The 19,678-nt window shown below is 53.5% G+C and overlaps 5 protein-coding genes across 5 annotated transcripts; 4 read left to right on the top strand and 1 right to left on the bottom strand.

Moving 5' to 3' along the window:
- Positions 1 to 98: 98 nt before the first annotated feature.
- COL26b_012332 (uncharacterized protein) lies at positions 99 to 1,616 on the top strand (the record flags this gene model as incomplete). The annotated part of the gene is made up of 1 exon (XM_053184977.1): positions 99 to 1,616. The coding sequence occupies one exon, from the start codon at positions 99 to 101 to the stop codon at positions 1,614 to 1,616; it is 1,518 nt and encodes a 505-aa protein (XP_053031062.1).
- Positions 1,617 to 2,573: 957 nt separating this feature from the next.
- COL26b_012331 (uncharacterized protein) lies at positions 2,574 to 3,476 on the top strand (the record flags this gene model as incomplete). The annotated part of the gene is made up of 2 exons (XM_053184976.1): positions 2,574 to 2,825; positions 2,883 to 3,476. The coding sequence occupies 2 exons, from the start codon at positions 2,574 to 2,576 to the stop codon at positions 3,474 to 3,476; spliced, it is 846 nt and encodes a 281-aa protein (XP_053031061.1).
- A 5,062-nt stretch (positions 3,477 to 8,538) lies between these two features.
- COL26b_012330 (uncharacterized protein) lies at positions 8,539 to 10,030 on the bottom strand (the record flags this gene model as incomplete). The annotated part of the gene is made up of 2 exons (XM_053184975.1): positions 8,539 to 8,582; positions 8,608 to 10,030. 2 exons carry the CDS (start codon positions 10,028 to 10,030, stop codon positions 8,539 to 8,541), a joined length of 1,467 nt encoding a protein of 488 aa, XP_053031060.1.
- An 824-nt stretch (positions 10,031 to 10,854) lies between these two features.
- Positions 10,855 to 12,171, top strand: COL26b_012329 (uncharacterized protein; the record flags this gene model as incomplete). The annotated part of the gene is made up of 2 exons (XM_053184974.1): positions 10,855 to 11,718; positions 11,914 to 12,171. 2 exons carry the CDS (start codon positions 10,855 to 10,857, stop codon positions 12,169 to 12,171), a joined length of 1,122 nt encoding a protein of 373 aa, XP_053031059.1.
- Positions 12,172 to 12,331: 160 nt separating this feature from the next.
- COL26b_012328 (uncharacterized protein) lies at positions 12,332 to 19,238 on the top strand (the record flags this gene model as incomplete). The annotated part of the gene is made up of 4 exons (XM_053184973.1): positions 12,332 to 12,491; positions 12,559 to 12,952; positions 13,028 to 18,269; positions 18,612 to 19,238. 4 exons carry the CDS (start codon positions 12,332 to 12,334, stop codon positions 19,236 to 19,238), a joined length of 6,423 nt encoding a protein of 2,140 aa, XP_053031058.1.
- Between the last annotated feature and the right edge of the window lie 440 nt (positions 19,239 to 19,678).

Here is a 19,678-nt window from a genome sequence, read left to right as displayed (position 1 = left end):
CTGACGATGGTTACCACTTTGCAATTTACGTTAGCCCTGACCTTTCGACCTGGCGCAAACACCCAGGCGGCGTCTTAAAGGCATGTTACGATGATCAGATGAAACAGATCGATGGTGGTCAGGCTTGCTGGGCCCGCGATTGGCAATGGGCTCCTGAAACATACTACAACGCAAAGACGGGATGGTACTTCTTTTTCTTCGCAGGGCGTCTGCGCGAAGATATGGCGAAAGACCACTTCCGCTACTCAAAATTTGAGGAACCATCGAAATTGGGAGTGGCCGTTTCGCGATCTCCTACAGGTCCATTCAAAGAGATTCAGTCGGAGCCCATTGGTTACTATCCATTCGACCCCGATTACCATGACGTCAATCTCATCATGGACGACAAACAAATGCTGCCACCAAAGACCCAAGAGGAGGGCAAGCAAGCTCCAAAGGGTACTTACATACCTACGATTGACCCAAACATCTTTTTTGACAAGGACGGCCGTATTTACCTATACACCTCTCGAAACGCGTACCGTAATTGGAATTGGGATGAAAAGCTCGGCAAGTACATCGAGGAGTCGAATATCATCGTCGTCGAGATGGACCGAGCCTGGTGGGACGATCCATTTGCGCGAACCATGCCAGATATTGCGTCGTCAGAGGTTGATGTCCACGCCCGCGATGCGCCGGACTTGCCGAGCAATATCACTTCATATAATGGGACTGGCGAGATTGGGAAACCCCCGCGCAAAGATGGATGGAAAACGGTCATTTCGTATGGAGCCGACCCTCAACAATGGGAGAACTTTCATGTCGATGATTACGAGAAGAACAACGGTACGAAGAAGGACCGAAGGTGGTCAGAGGGCAGTACAGTTATCAGGCGCACGGGAAAAGATGGCAAACCAACCTACCTTCTCACATACAGCGCAAACAACTACGAAGCCTCAAACTATGGCGTCGGATTCGCAACGGCCGAGACTCCATTGGGCCCCTTCCGAAAATCTGCCAAGAACCCCGTTCTATCACAGGCTCCGGATGCTGAGATCCCCATATACTCTACTGGCCACGGAAGCATTGTGGCATCGCCCCCCAAGAACACAAGGAGCAGAGTTGGTGCTCAGGAGGTCACTCAAAGTACCTCTGAGGGAGCCGAGCTATTCTACGTGCATCATGCGCGCAACGATACAACGCGAGATCGATCAATATACACCACCCGAATGAGCCTCGACGACTCTTCGATCTACTTTGGTTCCGATAATGCCATAACAATGAACCTGACGTCATTGGATCAGCCACTCCCTTTGAACACGTACCCAATTCAACTTGAGATAGGGTGTCCCCGGGGCAGAAACTTCGATTCACAATTCGAAGTGCGTGTTGTTTCGAAGACCGGAGCTCCTTTTGACTTGACCGAAGGCTCGAACAGAGTCGTTGCCCAACCGGAAACAATAGAAGCTTCCTCCATTGAGCCTGTCAGAGGAAGAGGTGGAACGTTTGTCCTCAAATTCGACAAAGGCTCCGTGCAAGAGCTGGCTTATCAGCGCTCTAGTGTCAAGGGCAACTGGACATTGGTTGACAGCCAAAAGGTTCGCTGCCGGATAAGCTCCCGTCAGTATAGTGTGTAATATGAGACAGGTTATGCCATGGATGTTGTATATATCAAAGTCGTCACAGCAACACTAGAATGTGAAAAGTTGGCAAATTAGGAGAGCAATACGATCTGGAGCGTGTTGGAGTAATTCTCAAGGTCGCTTTAGATCAACACTAATAGTGTAGCCAGCCTGGGTGATCATAAAAAGAATGTCTCTCTGGAACTGTAGGTCGCTCTTGTTACTAGTCTTAGGACTTTGATTTAGTGTATGCTTCTATTTCCAGAGTGTTGATAATCATGCTGCGCCTGAGCTTCAACGCTGTTATTAGCGCTCAGAAGGAATAGATTGTGATCAGCAATAGAAAGAAGTCTGGCCACGTTTTATGCGGAGTGCGCCATCAACCACGTCGTCTGCGTGAAGAAAAAAGTAGTAAGTGGTTGATTGGCGGGGCAACACACAATTGAATCTTGGTGGGACGCTTGTTTCCTCGAGGATATGGCTTTGAGGCGAACATGTCTAATCTTGAGGTCTGGAATCTTGGTTTGATATCTGCAATTTGAGAAGTAATGGTCTGAAAGTGCTTTTCTTCTCACTAAGGGAAATATCACCGATGCATACCGGTCAACGTATTGAGGTCCAATACAACGCAATCTGAGGGCCCTTTATTAGGGGTGTCACAGATCACCCGTCGCTTATTACGGGCAAGACTCATTCAGAGATGAAACCAATAAATAAACCTCGGCATGCTTTCCAAAAGCAAAAGAAATGGCTAGACCCTGGGGCGCGGAGGGAGGACCGTATCGTGGTGATCATCCATGATCCCTGCCAAATGGGACGCGACGCGAAAGGCGCGACACGTCCCTCCCTTCAAATACCCACCGCCAGAAGCTACAACCAGTGCCCTCTGTCCGCTTTATCTGATATACAAGAACAAGCCAGTCTGCACCCTGAATTGTTGTATCACCTCTACAGGACATCCTGGTGCCCGCGATGGATATACGCAACTATTTGAAACGATCCCACTCGGACTCATCGTCCGATGAGTCGCAGACACCCCCGAGAAAGGTCGCGAAGTCTGCATCCACCAAACCTCAAACTACCGCAAAGGCTTCTGCGGCCAAAAAGCCTGCTGCTCAGAAGGCGAAAGCAAAGTCACCAAATAGAACTTATGATGAAGCCATCAAGTCAATCGATAAGACTTATGCGCAGTTCCTGAAGAAGTACAAGCCGAATGGCTCTTGGGTAGGTCTTGCTCTGCTCTTTGTCTTATCACGACCAAGCCTAACTCCCGGAAAATAGACAGCCGACGAGTTCTCTGCCGGGTTTGCCCGCTTTCTGCCTATGGCACAGAATTTAAAGGACGAGTCGCTTCCCTTAGCTTTCAACCTAATTCTCGACATTGGAGAACATTCCTACGGCGACGTGGATTATGGCGCAAAGACGTGCGGCTACGGAGACACTGATGAGCCGTTCCAAGCCATGGACAACGCGTTATTGGAAATCATCGAGTCTCGCCTGGAAGACTGCACTGACAACGATTGCAACGATGTGGCATTCATTTTAAGCCCAACGACAGACGACATGGGGACCTCTCAGGATGAGCTGCGAGAGGCGTTGAAACCCAAGGGAATTCGGAACAAGTCTCAGTTTTTGATGAATGACAGGGCGAGGAGAGGAGATCAGCAATTATTGATGACACGGCGGAGGACTCGTCGCATGGATACAATTGACTGGGCCGGGAATGCGCTCAATGATCTGAGCGAAACTCGGAGGCGCATCGACAGCTGGGGCCTGGGAGAACATTACTTTGCGAAGAGCATCGCAAAGCTATCCGATATCAAAGGCATTGACGTACCGAGGTACAACGACTACCATCAGCCTTTGGGGATCTGAGGTTGAAAGATTACGTCGGGGTCGCGGACGAAGGAAGCTTACAGCATGTTTCCTTCTGTGTACGATTTTGATAGAATGAATTAAGGATATCGTCTTATTGGCATGATTAAGGTGAGGTTTGCTGATGATTTGATAAGACCAACTTATGGACCACAGCAACTGAAAGAACTCACGCGAGAAGGGATGTTGAGTCGTTGACTGACTGTAACCTGTGCCTTGCGGTTTGAACAGCGTCTTTTCGACATCTGAGGATGAAAAGGACTACTTAAGACGTCCTTGAGACTGGGCTTGAAGTGTGACAAGAGGCAAGATTCGAACACCAATTTACATTCTCAGGGCCTCGGAGTTGGAAGATTTGGGTCACAATGCTCACTGTGGAAGATGTGCTACTGTGCGGTATCTTACCCAGAAGCCTGATGCTTGACAGAACACAAACGATCACGAGGTTGCTCCTACTTAGACCGACCGAATAAAGTCATTCAGGGAAACCAAACTGTCCCTTGGATTGTCAGCTGATTCGCAGAATTGGCGCAGTCCCACTTGTATCAAAATGCGGCGAGGCCGGCCACTTAAGAGGTAAACCCGGGGGTTCGTCTCACCTTAGTCTGACACATGTATCGACCCCGAGGTTGTAGCCTAAATTTAGATGAACCTAGATTAAGCTTTCAATGCTCTAACATGACTTCCGCATTCCGAATCCATTAGCCTTACTGTTAACTCGGACTTTCCCCAACAGTACCAACAAGGTACGCCCAACGTGACAACAATGCCTCGGATGAAGCCGGCCGTAAAGCGCCTTGTCAGCTAAGTGCATTCGGTTTCACTTGGATAGAGTGGGGCTCTTAACGCAACTCCCACCGGCCTTGTTACTGCAACCGAGTCAAGCACTCTTGTATTCCAGTGACAGCAAGAAGATTCTTTTATATGAGGAAGCCTATGCCGGAATTAATGATGACTGCAGCATCTTCATCGAGATATTCCTGCCAAAAGCTCAGCCATCAATCGAGTAATTACTTCGACGTTTGCTCTTCATCCCATCAAGGCGTTTAATATCCTACTAAAGTATGTTTTCATCTACGCCGATCAAAATGTTGCTCGACTAAGACGGAATCAACACAGCAAGCGGGCATATATTACCATACTGCTCAAAATGAAGTTTCATGCATCTGTCGGCCTCCTGCTCTTGCAAGGTGCAAGTATTGTTGCTGGCCTCTGCACCTGTCTCGCGACTACGCAGAATGGCAGGGAAAATGACATCGAGGCTGGCAAAAGATGCTGTAAAGGTACGGGGGACAAGTTGTCAGGCAACCTCTGCAATGCTGCGAGTTTCGATGCATTCGCGAGCTGCTGTGCTAGTCAAAAAGGCTCTGAGTCTGTCACACCTTCAGGGTTCGACTGTACTCTGTGAGCGACGGATGCCAAAAATTTGCAGGGATACCCTTCTACTTTGTAACATCTTCGTAGCGTAGCATTTAGAAAATACCACACGATCACCAAACATGTTCTCTGAAAAGAAGACTGGGCCGTGAATATTGTTCATTCTGCGGGCTTAAGAGACTTCACAGGGAAGCTTGGGAGGTATAGTGGTTTAGGCTAACAAGATCGAAGATCGCATAACATACAGACTCTAAGGGCGGCATCTTCTTAGCCGGACAACTGTGACATTCCGGAGCGAAAAAGCAAATTTGCCTGTGCTTGTCGTGACGAGTTTGCTAACACGGCTCCAATGGTGAGGTCATAGCCCTGTCTGCGGTATTGTCTGGACAACAACAGAGCAGTAACGGTATCTCCCCCACATTCAAAAATGGGCGCATGATCATCCTTGATTTGCAAACCAATGGCTTTCCACACTTCCAGCACCACAAGACGTACCTCCTCGGGAGTCTCATCTATGAATTCCTGACTCACATAAGCTTGTTGATCAGAGGAAGCTGCCAGCGATAGACTTTTAGAAGCCTGACCCCTGAATGCATGAGATGCCTTGGATATCCACGGACTGATGTCACTGGGTTTGCTTTTCAGCAAGTCCTCAACCTGCCCAGCAAAGCCCTTCACTTTCTCCTCATCGAAAGCCGCGCTTGAAAAGTTGAAGCCTACGACAAGCTCTTCGTCAGTTGGACGCACAATCGTCCACAGGGCTGAAGATCGTGACGGAGGACTAGCAGCAGGAGGCATCATGCGAGCTGTGATTGAGTCTCCTAGGTCGAGCTCCTCATCTCCCAAGACCGCAGGACTTTGGAAATTCACAACTGATCCAAACAGGCTGTTCAACGGCCAGTCTGTACAGTCCTTCTGGATTGTCCGGTAACCGAGATAGGCGAACGAGGCGGCGGCCAGGGACTGTTCTTGTAATTGCGTAGCCAGCGCGACAAATGTCATGTTTGGCTCAAAGTGAGCTCTTACGGGGTTGGTGTTCATGCACGGGCCGCGAACGGTTTCTTGGTTTACACTGGCCGATAAAGATGGGTTGTAACGGTTGGCAAGGACTTCGGCGAAGACGACGTCTTGCGTGCCTGCCTCGCGGCCCATGACCAGGGCCCAGGCGGCTTTGAAGAGGTTTGCTGTCGTCAGGCCGGGAACTGTAAGATTTGGGAGCGGGACACGGAGCTCAACTTGCTTCAAGGTCCCAGGCGTCTGCCGCGGTGGCACGAGGTAGGTTAGCTGAGATCCTTTCAGAGTCGCCCGCCAGAAGCTTTTCGCTTCTAAGTGATCCAGCTGGGTGAGCCGGCGTGCCCAATCTAGAAACGACGTCTCGCGAGAGAGCTCTCGCCCGGCGTACGCAGCGGCGATATCGTTCCACATCATTCCAAGGGAGACGGCGTCGTATAACGCGTGGTGGATCTCGAGGCGAAGTCGATGGCAGTGTTGTCCATCGGAGGTCACGTAGAATTGTGGTAGGATATCATTGCGTTGAGAGTGAGGCCCTTCGTCTGGCAGTATTTGAGAGTCTACTGGGCGCCTCAAGACAATCTGATACAGTCTCGGACCCTTTTGAGTGAATACCGTTCGTAGAATCTCGTGGGTTTGTAAAACCTGGGCGCAAGCAAATTTGATCCGAGCCACGTCTGCAGGCGGCTCAAAGATGAGGCCAGTCTTCAAGACCAAGGCGTGTCGATCTAGCTCACCCAGCGCGACCATGGATGCCTGCGCGTCTGTTGCTTCGGCAACAGCTTCAATATCAATCGCGGCAAATCCCTCAACTGGGAAGTCTGAAACCACTGGAATCTCGTAAGGCTGTGTAGGAGGCAGGGTGGATGAAGACGTTGTGACCTCTTCGCATTGAGACACCACCTCAGCGAGACTTAAGCTCTGCATCAGAGCCTGCAAAGGCACGACCAAGCCACGCCTACGACACATGCCTGCCGCTCGCATGGCGGCGATGCTGTCTCCCCCAAGCACCATGAAGTTACTCTCGCGTCCGATTTTCTGCTCGTGAACATTCAGTGCCGAAGCCCACACCGACCGCATCGTTTTCTCGTCGTTAGATATTGGCGCAGTTAACGCGCTCGCAGCGGAGGGTTGGAGGGCACCTCGTGCCGCGTCCATGTCTTGCGACTGTACCCAAGCGATAACCGAGGGACGATCCAGTTTACCTGAAGTAACAACGGGCATTGTATCTTGCACCACCAACCAGGCCGTGGGGACCATATAGGAGGGCAATAACTCTGATACATGGTCCCTAATGCTTCTGAGGCGCTTGGATAAGTTGTAGCCTGTTGGCAGAGACACCTGTCTTATCGCTTGTTTGGCCGAACCCTGGAGATGTTTTGCTGTATCCTGAAGCTGTGCATCGGCTAAAGATACTACGGCGGTGAGCATGTTACCGTCGTCATGCCGCGGCTGAATGCAGACGACGGCTTCACGGACGCCAGAGACACGAACGAGAGCTCGTTCCACCTCGCCGAGCTCGAATCGCTGGCCTCGGATCTTCACTTGTCCATCTCGCCTACCGGTGAAGGTCATGCTTCCATCTGCGTTGTACTTCGCTGTATCTCCGGTGCGGTAATACCGAGATTCTCGACTTGGGGGAAGCCACGATGGCCGAGGGACAAAGGAGGCTCCTGTAAGCGCCTCGTCGTCGAGGTATTCCCGAGCTACGCCGGGCCCTTCTACGAGTATCTCGCCTATTGTTCCTTGATGACGGTCAGCATTAAAGGTTTGATTGATTCACTACTGACGTAGTCGACAAAATTCGTCTCCTTTGACGTACCAATGGGAGCCAATTTCGTCGGGGTTTCCAACGATACGATCCACGCCGCGCAGTCTACAGGCTTCCCGATACTTTGAGGGAAGGGCGAAAATGCTGTCAGCTCCTGCAGCATACAGCGTCCGGATACCTCGGAAGGGCCGTATTCGTTAACGAAACGGCACGAAGGAGCCCAATCGTTCACGGTGGTCAAGTCGACGCGCTCACCACAGGACACGATCGTCTTTACCGTCGCCATCTGAGGCGAGTGTGCGTCTAGAGTTCGGAGGACGGTCGGCGTGAGAATGACCCATTCAACTGCATTCTCATAGATGAAGGACCCGAGATCGGCCCGCTCAGCCTCGGAGGGCATACAGACACATCCTCCCCAGAGTAGCGTCCCCAAGACCTCGAGAGTATGCGTATCCCAAACGAAAGACGAGAACTGCAGCATCCGAGGGCCTCCACAGACTTCCCATCCCACGCGCCGGCCGTAGTGTGTGAGAGTGGAAGCCAGATTGCGGTGCTCCAGGACGACGCCCTTCGGAACCCCGGTACTCCCGCTCGTGAAGAGGACATAAACTGCATTCGACGGTGAAGCTTCTTCCTCCTTTGGGAGAGACGTCCCATTGCTTGGAAGAGCCGCGATCAATTCCGAGCTGACGGTGACATGTTTAAGTGGTTGAGGCATGTCGTTGATTGCCCACGCCGTGCTGCTAGACGTCAACACCAGGCAGCTTCGGCATCTGTTGATGATGTCCATAATACGCTGGCTTGGGTGAGACGGGTCCAACGGAACGCAAGCGCCCCCGGCTTTCATCACGGCTAGGAACGAAACGACGGCCCAAATTGTCTTTCCAAAAAGCAGAGGAACCTTTATTTCTGGTCCGACGCCGTGAACACGGAGATGAAGGGCCAATCTTGTCGACATGTCGTCTAGCTCACCGTATGTGGCGGTTCCGTCAGGGGCTATCACAGCAGGTGCAGATGGCTGTTGCCGAGCTCGAGTCTCGAAAAGCTTATGTATACACTCGTTAACGGCCTCAGGTACGTCTTGATTCCAGACCATAATTTCCGACAAATCATGCGGATTCAGCGGCAAAAGACTCTCAACCATGGTCTCCATTGGGTTACTTAGCAGCCACGACAACGTGTACGCAAATTGCCTGAGTATTCTTTGCATCTGAGCAGTCTGTAACGCAACCGGGTTGAAGTCGGCCTCGATGGCAACTTTAGCATCATGAAGGAAGCAGTTTAGAGACAAGATGAACTGCGCGTCGACCTCATAGGCCTCTTCCATCCGCAACAGCCCGCTCGCACCCGTGTCAGATGTAACTCGGGCTTGCGGGATGATGTTCAGCTGGGTCTGAAAACCGGCGGCAACCCCGGCGTCACGACTGACACGGCGGATGTTTGCCAGTCCATACTGGAGCGCCGGATGATTCAGAAGACAACGCCTTGCGGCTATTCTTTGCTTGAGTAACGCGTGGATGGTCGTTGAAGGATCTACCTCGACGCGGACAGGCACAACGGCAGCGGTGGGGCCGATCGTAGACGCGAAGGCCGGCGTCCGGCCCGAGAAGACCAATCCGAACGAGACGGCGCGAGCATTGGTATAGGCGGTTGCCGTCAACGCCCAGGCGACCTCAATATATGCGGGAAGTTGGGCGCGTGATATGTTCCCAGGAACGAATAAATCATCCCGCTGTCTCTGGAAGGGCTCCGTAGCTGGAGCCGCACTTGCTGTCGGCGTAGGGAAGATGGCGCTCTCACCCCTGAGTCGGTCAGCCCAGAAGGCTCGCGCCTCGTGGTCCGCGATGCTGTCGCAAAAGGCGACGAAGTTGTTGAACGGAATATGTTGCGCGGGCTCTTGATAGTTGTATATGCGGACAATGTCAGCGAGCATAAGCGCTGTAGATGTCTCGTCTCTTATGGCATGGTGCGTCGTGAGAACGAGTTTGCCATCCACAAAGGCACTGCGCAGCAGAGGTGTCCCGAGTCCCATCGTATGATTCTTCTCATCCTCAAGGAACTCATGAAGCGGCTGCGAGAAATATTTCATCTGGTGTTCTTCTCGCAGGACGACGCGGACAAGACCATGACGGCTGCTGTCGACAATGCGGGAACGCAAAATCGGGGTCAGAGATACCAGCTTTGCTAATGCGAACGCCAAGCGCTTCCGGTCGGCAGAAGGAGAGATAGAGAAGACTGCGGTGTGCTTATACCGATTAGGATGCATCATGGACTCGGTCATAGTGCCCATCTGAAGCGCCGTGCACTCGCAGACGTCCTCGATAGCCTCGGTATGGAACAAGCGTGCCTCCGCCAGTTCGTCCAAGATGTCCGGGTCGAGCTGCGGAAGAGACATGCTTTCTATGGCTTTGTATTTCTTCGTCTATGTCTGGACTGTCTGTGCAAAGAAAGTAAGCGGCCGTTTGGCGTCGGTAGGGTGGTACTATGCTCAATTGTCAGACCACGAGAGGAGACTATGGCAACATTTAAAGATGATGAATTACAAGATCGTCCGTACGAGCATCTCGGTGGTACAACTGAACGCTGCCTAGTTAAGACAACTCGGAAAGAAAACAGCGATTCGATCGTGCTCAGGGGTATCAGACATTGCATACGAATCGCAAACTCCGACGGCGACTTTTTCCCTTTTCTGGCATGACTGACTAGCGCATTGGCGAGAGTATGCTCGTTACCGCTCCTTTCACACCGCGCCCATGATACATGTCGTATTATAAAGTTTGACCAGAGTATTCGAATATTGGGGCTACGATTAGTGGGTTGGAAAATCATACCTAGTTTTGTAACGGCAAATGAGTCGAGCAGTATGAGCAGAATTCATAAACGTGCCAAAAAACAATTCAGGGGTCGTGGAAACTTAAACGCCTTACGTTCGGTTGCAACGGCATCTGAGCGTCAACGCTGAATTCTCATAGAATTCGGTTACACGGATACTTTATGAACGCCGGGAGATATATATTAGGAACTCTACGGCTCTCTCTCGTGATAGATAAGAATTGATGTGGGAAGTTGCACAGGAAAAACAGCTTTTAGAATCCGCTTCCAAAAGAGTCCACAGCGTGCCTGAAAACCCGCATCACCTCTAGACAGGCTCCGCTGTAGCTACATGCCATCTCAGATTTCATACTCAGACCTACATCATTTCCGTACACTAGCCGCAGAATGACCCGCAACCGGCCTCCAACGCAGAATACGGAGGATGACAGACCCCAAGCTGGCCAAGATGAAGGGAACATTCATCCACCACTGGCCATAGTCGGATATGCCTACCGGGCCCCCCTCGTCGGACGATCAGGCCTTTGGGATCTTCTGGCGGAAGCAAGATGCGCATCATCGCCGGTGCCGCCATCTCGCTTCAATCAGGACGCCTACCACTGCCCGATCTACGAGAAACCAGGCTACATCCATTCGAAGGGCGGTCACTTCATGCCACAGGACATCCACGCCTTCGACGCCGCCTTCTTTAACATTCGCCGCGATGAGGCCAAAGCCATGGATCCTCAGCAGCGCATCACCATCGAATGCGCCTTTGAGGCCTTCGAAAATGCAGGCTGGACGCTCCGCGACATCGCTGGCCGTAACGTGGCCGTATTCGCGGCGCATCAAGGGTCGACGTATGCTGGCCACGCTGCCGAGGACCTCCTCACCACGAGTGCGTATAGTGCGAGTGGCACTGCGGGTTGTATGCTTGCAAACCGCATATCCTACCTCTTCGACCTCCGCGGGCCAAGCGCTGCTGTTGACACAGCTTGCGCGAGCAGCTCGTACGCTTTTCATCTGGCGTGCCAGAGCGTAAGGCTGGGCGAGTGTGAGGCCGCACTAGTCTCAGCTGCGAATTTGCTCAACGGTCCGGAGCTCTGGTCCATGCTCGATACTGTCGGTGTGTTGTCTCCCGAGGGCAAGTGCTTCTCGTACGACCACAGGGCGTCCGGTTTCGGACGCGGCGAGGGGAGCGCGTGTCTCGTGGTGAAGCCGTTGGCAGCAGCGTTGGCCGACGGCGATACCGTACGCGCCATCATCCGCAATGTATGTGAAGACCCCTTCTTTGCTCTGCTGTAATGAGATTTTGAGAGTCCTGGTTGTTTCTTGTATACGAGAGACTGTTGAGAGGGAACATTTGATACCCCGTGTCTTCTACTTCTCGGCCTCTCAATATGATGCTTCCCGACTTGTCTTTAGGTCAACTTTCCCACAACTGTGCCGAGCTGACGTCCCTTCCAGACAGCGGCGAGTCACTCGGGTCGGGTGCCCGGTGGCATTACTGTGCCCTCTCAAGAAGCTCAGGAGGGCTTGGCGAGACGTGTCCATATGGAAGTTGGCCTGGATCCCAGGGACACCGGATTCGTTGAGGGTCACGGCACCGGCACTGCTGTCGGCGATCCTATCGACGCAGCTGCCATTTCTTCTGTATATGCGAGCCAGCGATCACCGACGTCCGCCCCAGTGTTTCTCGGCTCTGTGAAGTCGAATATAGGGTGAGTTCATCCCAAGGATCATCGGCTCTGCTCGATGCTGTGACGGCCGATTTCCTGAATGTGCTGGTCAGGATGAAATTTGCCTTCTTTCTTTGCTGACGGAAGTCCCATCTTGCAGCCACCTTGAAGGTGCCAGCGGTCTGCTCTCACTTATCAAATCCACGATGATGCTTGAGCGGCGGGTCATGCTCCCCAATGCCAACTTTGAGAAGTTCAACCCTGCTATACTTAATGCCAGTGGGGCAGAAAGATTGCGGGTATTGAAAGAGACAATGCCATGGCCTACCTCCTCGTCCCCGAGGCGTGTATGTGTGACCAACTACGGTAAGCGCTTCTGGCTGCTTCTTTCTGGGGATGACTGCGTTGAAACGTGACAGCTGACGCATCGTAGGACTTGGCGGAGCAAACTCTGCTATACTGTTGGAGGAAGCCCCCGATATCCATGTCACCAACGGCGACAATAAACTGGACGAGACGCCGCGGGTATTTGTAGTCTCTGCTGGCTCCAATTCGAGCTTAGGCGCCTACGTGGCTTCACTGGCTGAGTACCTAGCCTCACACGAAGCCCAGAGCGCGACTAGCCTGCTGCAAAACATTAGCTTCACTTTGGGCCAGCGTCGTACACATTTTACGCAGTCTCGGCGAGCAGTCGTAGCGCAGTCCCTGAGCGAACTACGAGAGCGAATGCTCGAGATCTCCGGTGTCTCTCCACGACCAACCGGACTCAACTCGAAGGCATCTGGCATACCCATCCCAGGATTCGTCTTCACCGGCCAAGGCGCCCAGTAAGTCCTGTGATCACAAGCAATGCCGCATGGTCTATTCCAGCTCAAAAGGAGTCTAACTCAGTTTTTCCACAGACACGCGGGCATGGTTACCGGGCTTCGGCGCTACCCGCCCTTCGCTGCTGCCTTGAAGCGGGCATCCCGATGTCTTGAGAATCTCGGAGCATCTTGGTCGATAGAGGAGGAGCTCGAGCGCTCAGCCGAAGCCGGCTCGCGTATCAACGACGCTGAGATCTCCCAGCCGGCGTGCACCATCGTCCAGCTCGCCCTCGTCCAGCTCCTCCGTGCATGGTGCGTGGAGCCAGCAGCTGTCGCTGGTCATTCCAGCGGCGAGATTGCAGCTGCCTTCGCCGCGGGCCTCATTTCGTTCGAGACGGCAGTTGCTGTTGCGTACCTTCGCGGTCAAGCAGCTTTGCAGGTCACGCGCGACTCTAAGATAAAGGGAGCCATGGTCGCTGTTGGCGTTGGCAAGGATGAGGCAGAGAAACTTGTGGCCGAGGCGTTGGGAGATGAGGACCGTTCCAAGGTCACTATCGCGGCTGTGAACAGCCCTGCATCTGTCACCGTCTCCGGGGACCAGGAGGCTATCGAGACCGTCCAGGATCTGGCCGAGAAGAGAGGACTGAATCCGCGAAGGCTCAAGGTCAGCGTGGCGTACCACTCGCATCACATGCAGACGGTGGCAGAGTCATACAAGGCTTTGCTTGAGCCGCATCTTTTGTCAAATCACGGCGAAGATAACCCTGGTTGCAAAGCTGTCTTTGTATCTTCGGTAACCGGCCAGGTAGAATCTGCTCTCGACGCGTCATACTGGGTCCGCAATCTCGTCCAGCCTGTTTTGTTTTCAGACGCGCTCAAACTATTGCTAAGCCTCCAGAAAGGAGATGACCATGAAAAACCCATCGACGTCATTATCGAAATTGGCCCTCATTCGGCGCTTAGGGGCCCTATACGCCAGATACTCGAGTCTTTAAGAAGCAGCAACTCTCACCAGACACAGGTGGCGTATTTGCCCTCGCTGCAGAGAGGGACATATCCCATCACATCCGTCTTAAATTTTGCCGGACGCCTTTTCGAGGCTGGCGCCGACTTGGACTTCGAGCAGGTCAACCAGACATCACGATACAACGCACGATTGGCAACGGATCTACCTGCTTACGCCTGGAACCACGAGACATCATACATCCACCGGCCACGCGTTGCCGAGCAGAAGCTCTTCGGAGGTTCTCCGTACAACGCCCTGCTGGGTGGCCGAACTGCTCACTGCGAGGGGGACGAACACTCGTTTCGCAACGTCTTCACCTTAGACGACATGCCCTGGCTGCGGGACCATGTCGTCGGCGGCGACATCCTGTTCCCGTTCACAGGTTTTCTAGCGCTAGCGTTCGAGGCTGTGAAGACCGTTACAGCCCTTCTTCCCAAAGGCGGCGGCATTGCCCCAGAGAGCATGATGATAAAGGACCTGACCGTGAGACGCAGCCTGAAGGTTGTTGAAGACCAGCGTGTCGACGTGACGACGAAGCTGAAGCCACTCTCAGGTGGCACTCAAGAAACCTCGACGAGATCATCTTCGCCGCACAGTTGGATCTTTGAAATTCTGTCGTGGTCCGAGGAAAACGGGTGGAATTCTCACTGTCGCGGCTGCATCGCTGCTGCAGAACCACTCAGCCCAACGAGCTTTGTAGTCTCAGAAGCCCAGCAGGTCGTCGACCGCATGGTTCAGAATACCAGTGGCCCCGAGCCCAGAAGGATAGATCCGGCGAAGGAGTACCGGACTGCGGCCAATTCTGGCACCGCATACGGCCCCTCTTTCACAGCCATGACGGAGCTGTGGGTATCGCCGAACCACGACGCCACGACCCACGTCACCGTCCTTCGTCCCGAGGCGCTCAGTCCGCCTTCCGCCTTTCTGCCTCTTTCGCCCGTAACCGTGGACCCTCCGACCCTGGACTCCTTCTTCCACGGCATCCACATCCTCCACGAGCGTGCTGACGGTGTCAGGGGTGTTTATGTGCCGACCAATGTATCGCGGCTTCGCGTGTCGAATCGCATCCAGGCCGAGGCCGGCCAGAGCTTCACTATCGTCAGCCGTGTCCTGGAGCATAGCCGACAGAACGGTCGGATGGACTTTAGCATCGTCGTTTTCGCGGGCGCTCTCGCCGACCCCGGACCCCGGATCCCCATCTTGGAGATCGATAGGGCAACGGTCAAGCGGGTCAGACAGCCCTCGACCGAGAGCATAATAGCCGGGCTGCCTGCAAGCTACGCCGAGCGTTTGCTGCCGCACATTGATTTCGTCGATGGTCGTGATCTCGCAGCGATGCTCGAAGACCCTTCCCTCGAGCACGACCAGCTCGACAAGCGTCGGCTTGGGAACCAGGTCGCGTGTGGTTACATGGCGCTTGCTCTGCCTCAAACCGCGAACGATGATCTAACGAATTTACCCCATCACCTTTTGAAACTGCGCTCCGCAGTGCACAAGTTCGCCAGCTCGTGGCCTGGTCCCCGTCTTCCCGAGGATTCGTCATCAACACTATCCCTGGCCTCCCTACGGCCCCTAGCCGACGCCATCGGTCCTGCCGGAACCTTGCTGCGCATTATTGGCGAGAAACTGGTACCCATCATGCGAAATGAAGTGCAATCGCTGGAACTGATGATGCAGGACGGGCTTCTTTGGCAGCACTACCAGGATGAAGCAGCGTTTCGCCGTGGCAACCAGGCCATGGCCAGATATGCGCGCACACTCGCGGCCACCAAAAGCAACCTACGTATCCTGGAGGTTGGTGGCGGCACGGCCGGCACAACAAAGCCGGTTCTTGAGGCGTTGTCATCTCCTGAGGTCTTTCCGTTTGCCGAGTACGTCTTCACCGACATCTCATCAGGGTTCTTCGAGAAAGGCCGCGAGAAGCTGGCAAGATGGTCTGACCGGATGACATTCGAGAGACTCGACATCTCGAAAGACCCCGTCAGGCAGAGTACAGTGTTTGCTAAAGGCTCTTTCGACCTCGTCGTCGCCTCGCTCGTGATGCACGCTACGCCTGATCTCGCCGTCAGCCTAGCACATGTGCGAGGTCTCCTCAAGCCTGGGGGAAGGTTGCTGATGTTGGAGAGCATGCACATGGCGCCGTTAGATCTTGCGTATCTCGGGCTTCCCGGGTGGTGGCTTGCCGAAGACGCTTACCGAGCATCGGGAGAGCCTCTTGTTGGTCAGGATGTGTGGGATCGCGCTCTCAAGGATAGTGGGTTCACCGGTGTTGACGGTGCCGTCGAAGATTATCCCGGACATCCCGAGCGGAATGTTACAGCCATATGGTCCATGGCGGCAGCAGAATCAGATGCCACCGAGGCTGTCCAAACTAGTGATCTTCACAGTTGGGGTCGGGACCCAACCCCTGAAGTCATCGTTTGCGGCTTCTGGAAAGGCGATGACGGGCTTCAAACACTCAATTTTGCCCAGCAAGTAGCTCTTCAATTAGAGAGCCAGCTGAACCTCGGTTCACCGGTCGTCCTTCACGAGCTTTCCGAATTTCTGCCGATTCCGACGGCGTACTGCATCTTTGTAGATGGTCTTCACCGCAGCGTCTTTGACTCTCCAACTGCGAGCTGTTTCGAAAATATCAAGAGCCTCATTATAGAGAACACAGGCATCCTCTGGATCTCTCCCGGTCATGTCCCGCCCGAAGGCGGCCTAGCGAAGGGGCTGTTGCGCTCTCTGCGTCACGAGAATCCGGAAAAGCTCATGATATTGCTAGAGGGCGCAACTTTGGATACCGAAGGCCACCAGTCAGCTAAGGCAGTGGCCAGGATTGCTAAATTTGTAGCTGCAGGTACTAACATGGACTTAGCAAGACTTCGACGCGACCAAGATCTCGTCCTCAAGGATGGCCAGATTCACATCAACCGCCTCATCGAGAAGGAACTGGCACGGGAAGCCTTTGCAGGAGAACTGGGCGTTGTCGTTGCCAAGGACGAGCAGCCAATACCACAGGACGAGGCTGTCGAGTTGACAATCTCCTCAACCGGCGATCTCGACGCAATCTACTTCCAGCGCACACCGATTCTGGATACCAGCCCAGGAGACGACGAAATTATTGTCAACGTACAGGCAGCTTCGCTTAATTTCCGTGACGTTCTCATCCTCCTTGGCTCCATTCCATGGCAAGCTCCTGGCCGAGAGGGAGCCGGCGAAGTCGTCCGCGTTGGACGAAATGTCATGAACTTCAAGCCCGGCGACCGCGTCTTCTACTATACAACAGACAAAGCCAGCAGTCTGGCCAACTTTGTGAGCATTCCCTGCGACCATGCAACACCGGTGCCGACTTCTCTGAGCGTCGAGGAGGCTGCGTCACTCCCCACGGCTTACTACACAGCCATCGCATCCCTAGAAACCTTGGCAAATTTACAGCCTGGGGAGACACTGCTCATTCACTCTGCTGCGGGAGCTGTGGGCCAGGTTTGCATTCAGCTCGCTCAGCATCTCGGCGCACGCATTTTTGCCACGGCCGGAACCCCTGAACGCCGCGAATTCCTCCAGCAGGAATACAACCTGGCCGGCGTATTCAACAGCCGTACCACATCCTTCCGTGACGATATCCTCAAAGCTACAAACGGCAAAGGGGTAGATGTCATTGTCAATTCGCTGAGTGGGGATCTCCTTCAGGCGACGTGGGACCTGATCGCGAATGGCGGACGCTTCGTCGAGATCGGACGGGTGGATTTCCTCGCTGGCAGCAGTCTTGCCATGCGACCTTTTGATAGAAATGCTTCCTTCATAGGACTGGACATATCACGACGACCGATGACCGAGCGACGTACAGCAATGAGCCGCATTGTCAAGTTGCTGGACCAGGGCGTGCTACGGCCGCTGCGACCATTGACGTTGGTGCCCATCTCGGAGCTACAAAAGGGGTTGCGTAAGCTGCAGCAAGGCCAAATTATTGGCAAAGCTATTGTGACCGTGTCACCATCAGACAAGGTGGTCATTGAGCGGAGGACACCACTGGCAACGGCGGGCAGGGCTCAAGGTTCGTGGCTGTCATCGGCGGCCACGTATCTGATCACAGGCGGAACAGGTGGTATCGGGCGTTCTTTGGCAGCGTGGATGATTGGAAATGGCGCTGGCCATGTTGTTCTTCTCGGCCGTAGCGGCACCTCTCATTCCAAGGTCGCGAGGATGCTGGGAGCATATACCGGTCGCTTACATGCGGTTAAGTGTGATGTTGGGCAGCGCTCAGATCTCGTGCGCGCTTTGGCCGAGATAAAAGATGAGGGACTTCCCCCGGTCCGCGGTGTGATCCATGGTGCACTCTTCCTTCGTGTAAGTTCGGTTCAGTTCGGAGACGACTACTTCACCCTTAAGTCTTCAGTGGAATACATGCCATGCACGACGTGAACTGACCCTTTTTCTGACAGGACGCATTGTTCACCAACACCACCTTCGAAGATTGGCAAAATATCACGGCCCCCAAGGTTGCAGCGGCTTGGAGTCTGCACGAACTTGTCCCTGACTTGGACTTTTTTGTCTCTCTGAGTTCGATGACGGGAGTGTTTGGGACTCTCGGCCAGCCAGCGTACTGCGCAGCATCAGTATGTCAGATCGATGATGAAACGGAAGGAATGAAGATAACGAAATGTTTTGCTAACCACTTTGCATCACCAGGCATTCCTGAATTCGTTCGCGCGCTACCGCCTGTCCCGTGGTCTACCCGCCAGTTCTATCTGCCTCCCACTTGTCGAGGACATCGGATACGTCGCTGAGTCCTTGGGTAACGAAGATGAGTGGCGGCGATCGCTCGGCTTGACGCTGAAGGAGGAACACATTCATGCCCTCGTCAAAAGCGCTATTGTGGCACCATCATCTCTGTACGATGCCGGCGTTGGACTTTCCTTGTGCTTCACAGCCCACGACCTCACACAGGACTGGCAGTTTCCGTGGATGAACCAGAACTACTCCATGGCCATCTGCAATGGCATCGCGGGCAAAGCCAACCTTGCGAAACCAGCGCAAAGGACCAGCGGAAAGGCTCGGCGAGGTACAGAAGCCCAGGATGTGATGGGTAGTGTCGCGCAGAAAATTGCAGACATAACCATGATGGATCTCGAGGAGCTGGACCCAAGCGCCAGGTTAGAAGACCTGGGATTAGACTCGCTTGTAGCGGTTGAGCTGCGTAACTTTATCCGTCGCGAGTGGGCGGTAGAGCTTAGTCTCAACCAGATTGTAGGTGGAGGGAGTTTGCAATCACTCGTAGAAGCTATTCAGATGTCACAGGCTGAATTTGCTAGATAAACTAGATTTTTGACGCCGCTATAAAACGGTGCACCACTATAACGGGAACTTTCCAGCCAGCTAGATAGGAGCAACACCCTGCGCCGACAGGGAGGGGCAACAAACACGTTCATTAACAGCAGCTTCGGACCCTTCAGCAAAGTTCCCTTTATTATTTGAACCCGTATTCGGCCCGACGCATGACTGTATCACCTACATCATATGGTCTCGAAAATGGCTCGGGTACTGTAACCTGTCGATCTGCATGAGACCACGCATCTTAAGGCAGTGAAAAAAATGTAGTCTGGGTGCTCTTGCATGATACGGACCCAAGGCATTCAATCAACTGCGCCAAGCGAACACAATCAATCAATGATACGCTGTGAGATGGTCAAACGCCGGCCTGCAGTTGTCAGCACTTGACTCCTTTGGGAAGGCTCTCTTATGTGACATGTCGTTTC

The sequence above is a fragment of the Colletotrichum chrysophilum genome, assembly GCF_026319265.1.
Source record: "Colletotrichum chrysophilum strain AFK26 chromosome Unknown scaffold_172, whole genome shotgun sequence".
In the NCBI taxonomy this organism is placed as follows: Eukaryota; Fungi; Ascomycota; class Sordariomycetes; order Glomerellales; family Glomerellaceae; genus Colletotrichum; species Colletotrichum chrysophilum.
The sequence above is the reverse complement of the archived record's forward strand: the minus strand, read 5'-3'. Positions and strand labels throughout refer to the sequence as shown.